Genomic DNA, 8,877 nt, shown 5'->3' with positions numbered 1-8,877 from the left:
ATCAATTTTCAAGTAATAACGGAAATGAGGAATGGGAGTAATCAAGACCCCCTACTCTCTCTCTCTCTCTCTCTCTCTCTCTCTCTCTCTCTCTCTCTCTCTCTCTCTCTCTCTCTCTCTCTCTTTCTCTTTATGGCGCCCCTTGATGGCTCTCCGCGGTACATTTTCGCTCCCCAACAATTGTCTACTTTATTATTATTATCATCCACGCCTCCCCCGAGTGCAGGAGAAGTGATGAAGTCTAGGGGCGTTGTTGTTATTACTGTGATCGCGTGTTGTAGTGGAAGTATTAGGAGTAGTAGTAGTAGTAGTAGTAGTAGTAGTAGTGAAAGGTAGAGGATTAGGAGGAGGAAGAAGAGGGAGATATTAGGAGAACTGTAGAAGATAGAAGACAAGAGGAGGAAAAGGAAGAAAAAAAGGTAGATATCAAGAGGAGAAAGAATAAGGAAGAAGATAAGAGGAGGAAAAGGAAGAGGAAAAGATAGTTATTAGAGGAGAAAGAATAAAATGAAGAGGAGAAAAGGAGGAAGAGGAGGAGATAGATAATGGAGAAGAGAGAATAAAAGAAGGAAAAGGAGAGAAGGTGCAGGAGGAGGAGGAGATAGATATGAGAAGAGAGAAAGAATAAAAGGAAGAAGAGATAGCGTATGAGAAGTAAGAGGAGGAGAAAAAGGAGTAGAAGAAAAAGAATAGGAGGAAATGACGTAGGGGGAAGGACTGGCGCCGAAGGAAGTGATGGCACATACATACCCGTGTGGGAGAAGGACGACGAAGAAGAAGAGGAAGAGGAGGGGGGGGAGTAATAGGAAGATATTGGGGATGAAGAATAGGAGGAGGAATTCAAGAAAGGCGTATTGAAGGTTATTGCTCAGCTCCACGGAAACACGATAAGTTTTTTTTTTGTAGAGAGAGAGAGAGAGAGAGAGAGAGAGAGAGAGAGAGAGAATGAAAGAAAGAAAGAAAGAAATATGAACTACACTTCGTAACACAATCGCCGTCTGTCTTATTTACTGAAGATTGAATGTCTTCCTCTCGCACTCACATCTTGACTCACTCCTCCCTCCTCTCTCTCTTCTCATTCACTTCCTCTCTCCCCTTCCCCTCCTGTTCCTCACTCACTCACTCACTCACTCTCTCACTCATTCACTTACTCACCCTCTCCCTCCTTCCCTCCCTCACTTCCTCACTCACTCACTCACTCACTCACTCACTCACTCACTCACTCATTCACTTACTCACCCTCTCCCTCCTTCCCACCCACACTTCCTCACTCACTCACCCACTCACTCACTCACTCATTCACTTACTCACCCTCTCCCTCCTTCCCTCCCTCATTTCCTCACTCACTCACTCACCCACTCTCTCACTCACTCATTCTCTTACTCACCCTCTCCCTCCTTCCCTCCCTCACTCACTCATCCACTCACTCACTCACTCACTCACCCTCTCCCTCCTTCCCTCCTTCACTTCCTCACTCACTCACTCACTCACTCACACTCCACCTCAATAACTAAACCTATCCTTTCAAAACACAAACAAAGAACTTCAAAAAACACTTAAAACCAAAAATAATAATAAAACAACAGCCCTCTATATATCAGAACAACACACTCACTCACTCACTCACTCACTCACTCACGCACTCTTCTAATCCCTAAACTAACTAACCTTCCAAAACACACCCAAAAAAAAAAATTCAAACTATAAATAAAAACAAAAATCATACAACAACAACGCATCATATATTAGCACAACACAGTAATAATAATGAACCGCCCTCGTCACCTGTCCTGTGAGACTAATTACCTGTCTCATTAATATCCCCAGGTGCGCCGTTATGAGCTTACCTGTTCGATGAAGCAGGTGAGGGAGAGCGTGGAACCGGACTCGACGTGGTGCTCTCCGTCCCCAGGTATGACCGCCCGGGGCACTAACACCACCAAGTTGACCAGGTGAGACACAACCCCTCCGCCTGTCACAATCTGGAGTGGGAGAGAGAGGGAGAGGTTGTAGTGAGGAGAAGGAGGGGGAAAAGGAGGATGAGAAGGAGGAGGACTGTATGTGTCTACGGGGGAGAGAAAGTGATTGCAGTGAGGAGACGGGAAGAGGGGAAAGTATAGAACGAGGAGGAGAAGAAAGGGGAGAAGTAGAAGGAGGAGAAGGAGGAGGAGGGGATGCAGAAGTGTATGTGCTTAAGTTTGTATTGGTGAGGGAGGAGTTCTGTCTTTGTGTTTGTGTCTGTGTGTGTGTTTGTGTGTATGTGTGTGGGTGCGTGCGTGCGTGAGTGTGCGTTTACAAAGGGAAACTCATACCAACAGCATTCTCTCTCTCTCTCTCTCTCTCTCTCTCTCTCTCTCTCTCTCTCTCTCTCTCTCTCTCTCTCTCTCTCTCTCTCTCTCTCTCTCTCTCTCTCTCTCTCTCTCTCTCTCTCTCTCTCTCTCTCTCTCTCTCTCTCTTCCCCTCCTTCTCCCTCTCTCCCCCCCCATACCCCTCTCCCTCTCTCTCTCTCTTCGTACCTGACCGTCCATCTTGAAAGTAATATTCTACCTGAGCGATGCGCCTTCATCACGGCAGATCACTCCACTAAGGGAAGGCGAGGCATCTTTTTGGCCCGTCTATCTATCTCCTGTTTATTCGGAGGCTCCTAACAACATGCACTCACCCAGCCACTCGTTCGCCTACTCTCCCACTCACTCCCTCACTCACGCCTTTCACCCTCTCGTTCAAACTCTTCTTCTTTGCATCCATTATTAAAACCGGCAGCAGCGGGGATCATGTTTCTTAATGGTCCCTCTAACCGAGAAAAATGAGAAAAAATCATCACTCACACAAACCATTTCATAATATATATCAAAGCATTTGTGATCAGTTTATGTATCATCTATTTTAGGGGGTTTAAATCATGGCACAGATTTGGCCCGTCGCTGCTACACGGTAAAGCCACAAATTTGGCCCGTCACTGCTACCGGGTTAAGCAACTCTGTTTTATTCCTTATTCTTTGTAATTTATTTATTTTTCCCTGTTCTTTCTCATTTTTCTCCTCTGTTATTATATTATCCTTTTCTGTTTTCCCTTTTCAATAGCTTCATGTTTTTTGTATTCTTCCTCTGTTTCTTTTTCTTCCCCCTTCCTGTTCTCCCTTATCGTTTTTTTCCACTGTTCTTCTTTTTCTCCATCTTTCTTTTTTTCTCGTTTCCCCTTCTTCAGTGCATCCATTACTAACCTTCTCTGTTTTATCCCTTTTCAGTATCTTCCAATTCCTTGTATTTTTTCTCTGTTTCTTTTTCTTTTCCCTAACCGTTCTCTCTTTTCGTTTCCTTCCAGTTTTTCCATTTTCTCTCTTCTTACATCTACATCTTTCTTTTTCTCTCGTTTCCCCTTCTTCAGTGCATCTATTACTAACCTTCTCTGTTTTATCCCGTTTCAGTATCTTCCACTTTTCTTATTCTTCTTTTCTCCTTTTTATCCCCTTTTCGTTTTGCCTTCATTGTTCTTCTTTAGCCTCAACGTCATCGTCTCCTTATTTTATTCATTTTCTCATCCCTCACATTTCCTCTTCCGTCCTCCTCACTTTTTTTGTTTCTGATTCCGCTCTATTCATTCCCTTTTTTCCCCTTTATTTTTTCCTTTCCTTATCTTTAATCCCAGTTTTTTTTCCTTCATGTATTTTCCAATGGTTGTATCGTCCTTGTTTCTGTCATTGTCATCTTCATATTCTTTTATTTTATTCATCGGCATTTCTCTTTTTCTAACTTTCTTTGTCTCATTTCGTTTCATATCCTCTCCTCTTTTATTCTTCCTTGTCTTATCTTTTATCCTCCTTTTCCTTCATGTATTATTCGATGTCTCTCTCGTCATTTTCCTGTCATTCTCTTTCCCATCACATTCCTTTATTTCCTCATTCATAGCCAGTTCTCTTTTCCTAGTTCCATTTTCCACTTGTTTTTCCTTCATGTATTTTCCAGTGGTTCCCTCGTCACCATCCTCCCATTCTCTTTCCCTTCACATTCCTCTTTTTCCCTATGCACCACCTCGTCTCTTTCCCCCTTTCCATCTTCGTCCCATTCGTCAATACAGTTCCCAAATTGTCCCCCGGTACATCCTCATTCTCTGTTCCGTCCTCCAAACGCTCCCTATTTTCCGGCCCTCGTATCCCTCTCCTCCATTTCATCATCCTAATTCTCTATTTATCCTCCCACTCTTCCCTCACTCACCATTCCCCCTCCTTCACCGCCTTCATTCCCCATTCACCCTTGCTCTCTCTTGCTCTCCCTTGCTGTCCTTCTCTTCCCTAACCTAATCAGCTCCCTGTCTCCCACCCTCATCACTTGTCTTACCCTTTACCCTCTTCCTTCCCTTACCATAACTGTCTCTTGCTGTCCCTCTAACCCCTCTTACATCTCTCTTCTTCTCCTTTTATCCCATCTGCTCCTCCTCCTCTTAGTCGTCTTTATTTAACACATATTCTCATTGCCTTTCGTGTTCACCTCATTCTTTCTTTCTTTCTTTTCTCCTTTCTTCCTTTCTTCTCTTCCCCATCAACTCTTATCATGATCTCTCTTCTTCCATGCTTTCTCCTACTCACCTCTTTTCTTCCTTTTTTCCTTTTTTCCTCCTCCTGCCATTTTTCCTGCCTTGCTCTCTTTCCCCACGTGACTTTTATCTCTTGCATTTCTCCTCCTCTCCTCTCCTATTTTGGGTCAAGCTCCTCTCGCCTTTTTTTCCTCTCATATTCTCGTGTATTCCCTTCTCTTTAGTCTCCCTCTTGCATCCCCGCCTCTTGTACCTCTGCATTTCCAGTCTCATATTCCACACGTTTCGTCGCACACTTTCTGCGGGTTTAAACGCCTCACAATTACTCTACTTAAGTCCCAGTCCAAATTCCTTTTTTCGTACCTCCTTTTCTACCTTTCTCTGACCCTTTCTGCGAGTCTGGCACACGTTTCTACCCTCACACTTACCTTTCTTCGCTTTGCACTCTCACACACTCCTCCCTCCAAGCTAGTCCTCAAATGTACTTGCAAACTCACTCGCTTACTCGCTCACCTCCCTTCAAACCTTTAACCTTTTCTTTACCTGTTTTACGCTTTTCAACATCCCCAACTCACCACGACAACTTCACCAATTCTCAAACGCTCTCTTTACACTCACAGCCCCTCACACCTGCCTCATGCACACCTGTTTGCTTTTCCACCGTACGTATCTTACTTTCCTTCAAACCTTCCCACTCTTCTCCACCTGTTTTGCCCTTTTAAACATTCCTCAAACTCTCTCTCTTTACACACACTCAATACCCTTCATATCTGGTCTCTTTTCTACCTCCTTTCACCTGTACGTATCACCATCTCACCTCCCTTCAAACTTTCTAACTTTTCTTCACCTGTTTCGCCCTTTTAAACATTCCTCAAACTCTCTCTCTTTACTTACACTCAATACCCTTCATATCTGGTCTCTTTTCTACCTCCTTTCACCTTTACGTATCACCATCTCACCTTCCTTCAAACTTTCTAACTTTCCTTCACCGGTTTCGCTCTTTTAAACATCCCTCAAACTCTCTCTTTACACACACTCACCACCCTTCACACCTGGCACATTTCCACCTTTCCCGCCTTTCCACCTGCTTTAACCCTCACGTACCTGGCACTCGTACATTCCTGCGTCCTGAAGCTCTACGTATTTGATGGCCAGTGTCCACTCGTTGCTCCCCTCTGGGTGATGGACGCCGTAACGCTCCTCTCGCGTATAGGTGAGCGTCCCCGAGGTTAAGATGTGCCAGTCCCGCCTCCTCACCCATGAAACCTGCGGCAGGAGCTAAAGGGGAGGCATCAGTATCGGGTCTCTGGAGGGTTGTGGATTACTAGTGGTGGTTTTGCTAGTGGTTGTGGTGGGTTGTGGTGGGTTGTGGTTGCATTGGTGGTGGTTTTGGTAGTGCGTGAAGGTGAGAAAAAGGTGAAAAAAGGTGGTGTGTGATATTCTTTTCCTTGTGGTTTGTGGTGTAGGTTGCTGTAGTTGAAGGATAGAAAGAAAGAAACAGACAGAGAAAGGAAGAAAAGAGTATGAAGAAAGCTTAAATATGTAAGATGAAAAAGGAAAGCCTATATAAAAACCTTGATACATTTACAAAAAATAACTCTTGTACCGGAAAACAGAAGAACTAATAATGTCAAGGTGTGCCAGAAGGAGGAGGTGGAGGTAACTCAGGTGTCTCCGCAGGTGTTGGTGTGTTGTTCCGTCTCACATCACCGCGCTAAGACTGTTAGTGAGGGAAAAACGAGCTCACAACACCAGCGAGAAAATGTTTGCAAGCCTAAAGCCCTGAAACAGCCTCCCACACTCCCACGCATCTCAACGGTATTTGATAAGAGTCTTTCATACGGCCGTTTACTAAGGATGGGGTCGAATATTTTACCTTTCACTGTACGAAAAATTATCTTAGACCCGGCAGAGCATCGTAGAAGAAATTACGAGTTGAGAAATGGTTTTCCAGACACCAGCGTAACTCAACGTTATGTGATATGAGCCTTTAAGAAGTTTACTAAGAATGCTGTTGAGTATTTTACAATTCAGCGTTTGAAAAATTATCTTACACCCGGCAGAGCATCGTAGAAGAATTTGCGAGTTTATAAATAGCTTTACAGACACCCACGCAACTCAGTATTCTGCGAAATGAGTCAGGCAGTTCATTAAGGATGGTGATCGTTCTTAAAAATCTCAGACTCAGCAAAACATCGTAGAAGTTGTTAATGGGTTTCCGGACACCCACGCATCAGCGCATTATGTGAAATGAGTCTTCAACATGCAGTTCTTTGGGGATGGTCTCAAATACTTTACTATTCGCCGTGTTAAAGAATATTCGACCCAGTACAACATAATCAAGAAGCAATTGTAAGATCTAAGAATAGCTCTCCAGTCACCCACCACGCAGCACAACAATATTTTCAGTCTTTACGATAGCGGTTCTCAGAGAATGGTGACGAATGTTATATTATTATGCGAAGTTACCGTACTTAGAAATCTCAAACCCAGAAATTGCGTGTTCAAAATAGCTTTCCAGGCACCCACGCAATTCGGCATTACTCTTGAGGTTTTATGATAGCAGAATATTCCACCTACCATTCAGCTTGTAAAAATATATCAAACCCATTACAGCACTGACGAGAAGCAATTGCAAGGTCTAAAAACAGCTCTCTACGCCCACGCAACTCGGCAATATATATTTTTGAGGTTTCATGATGGCAGAATATTCTACCATTCAGCTTGTAAAAATATATCAACCCCATTACAGCACTGACGAGAAGCAATTGCAGGATCTAAAAATAGCTCTCTACGTCCACACAACTCGGCAATATATATTTTTGAGGTTTCATGATAGCAGAATATTCCACCTACCATTCAGCTTGTAAAAATATATCAAACCCATTACAGCACTGACGAGAAGCAATTGCAAGATCTAAAAATAGCCCTCAACCCCCACGCGACTCGGCAATATATAGTTTTGAGGTTTCATGATAACAGAATATTCTACCTTTCGGCTTGTAAAAATTTATCAGACCGAGTACAGCATTGACGAAAGCGATTGCAAGTTCTAAAAATAGCTCTCAACGCCCACGCGACTCGGCAATATTTTTGAGGTTTCATGATAACAGAATATTCTACCTTTCGGCTTGTAAAAATTTATCAGACCGAGTACAGCATTGACGATAAGCGATTGCGGGACTTAAAAATAGCCCTCCAGACACCCAAGCAGCTTAACGTTACGAATAATCCCTTTTTGAGATGGTAATCCACTTAGTCGGACAGTGCTGAATTATTATGCTGTTATATGCAAGGGAGATCCGAAGCTAAAGCCACGTTCGGGAGGGAAACACGAGACCCAAACCGAATGTTATTTTTCTTTAAGGCCATAACCGGAAGAGACACTCGAGGAATAGACCTAATATTATTTTTTTCGGAAAAGAACTTGAGTTACTAAGCCTAATATTGTTTTTTCGGAAGACAACCCAAGGCAATAAACGAAGAGAAACTCGTGAACTAAACCTAATATTATTTTTAACTAACAGAAACCGGAGAAGTTGACCTTATATTATTTTTTCAGAAGAGAACTTAAGGCAATAAAAGGAACAAACTCGATAACTAAACCTAACATCATTTTTGGGATAAGAGTAACTGGAGAAGCAAACCTAACACTATTTTTTTCGGAAAGAGGCGAAACTCGAGAACCAAACCCAATACTACTTTTTCTACCTCTGCGGCCATAAACGGAACAAACTATATAACTAAATCTAACATTATTTTTGGGATAAGGGAAACTGGAGAAGGAAACTTAACATTATTTTATCGGAAAGAGAAGAAACTCGAGAACCAAACCAACTACCACTTTTTTTTCTACTTCTACGGCCATAAACGGAACAAACTATATAACTAAACCCAATATCATTTTTGGGATAAGAGAAACTGGAGAAGCAAACCTAACATTATTTTTTCGGAAAGAGAAGAAACTCGAGAACCAAACCAAATAGCACTTTTTTCTACCTCTTAAGGCCATAAACGCCGGAGAGTCATTAGGATATATACTTTCCCCCCCGGCGGCTGGCCATTAATTATTTTAAGCGTCATAATTATTTACGGATAAATCATCTGACGAGTATGTCTGTGATGATGAATTAATTAGCGACGCAGCATTAGCGGCAGCAGCAGCGGCCGACAGAATAATTGACTTACATGTTTCTCAAAGGTAATGAGGACGAGTGAAAAAGCGACCAATTACTGCAGCATCAGAGGGGGAGAGAGAGAGAGAGAGAGAGAGAGAGAGAGAGAGAGAGAGAGAGGGAGAGGGAGAGGGAGAGGGAGAAGGAAAGGGAGAGAGTAAAATATGA

At 43.0% G+C, this 8,877-nt stretch overlaps 1 protein-coding gene across 1 annotated transcript in view; it reads right to left on the bottom strand.

The window, feature by feature from the left end:
* LOC126983049 (hemicentin-2-like) overlaps positions 1-7,117 on the bottom strand; it is a 15,734-nt gene extending 8,617 nt beyond the window's left edge. The window contains exons 1-3 of the mRNA XM_050835501.1: positions 7,064-7,117; positions 5,639-5,812; positions 1,848-1,982 (exon numbers count right to left, since the gene is read on the bottom strand). Of these exons, the coding sequence (XP_050691458.1) occupies positions 1,848-1,982; positions 5,639-5,812; positions 7,064-7,117 (363 nt within the window). The remainder of the gene's footprint in view (positions 1-1,847; positions 1,983-5,638; positions 5,813-7,063) is intronic.
* Between the last annotated feature and the right edge of the window lie 1,760 nt (positions 7,118-8,877).

This window comes from Eriocheir sinensis, chromosome 5, assembly GCF_024679095.1.
Source record: "Eriocheir sinensis breed Jianghai 21 chromosome 5, ASM2467909v1, whole genome shotgun sequence".
Lineage (NCBI taxonomy): Eukaryota > Metazoa > Arthropoda > Malacostraca > Decapoda > Varunidae > Eriocheir > Eriocheir sinensis.
The sequence above is the reverse complement of the archived record's forward strand: the minus strand, read 5'-3'. Positions and strand labels throughout refer to the sequence as shown.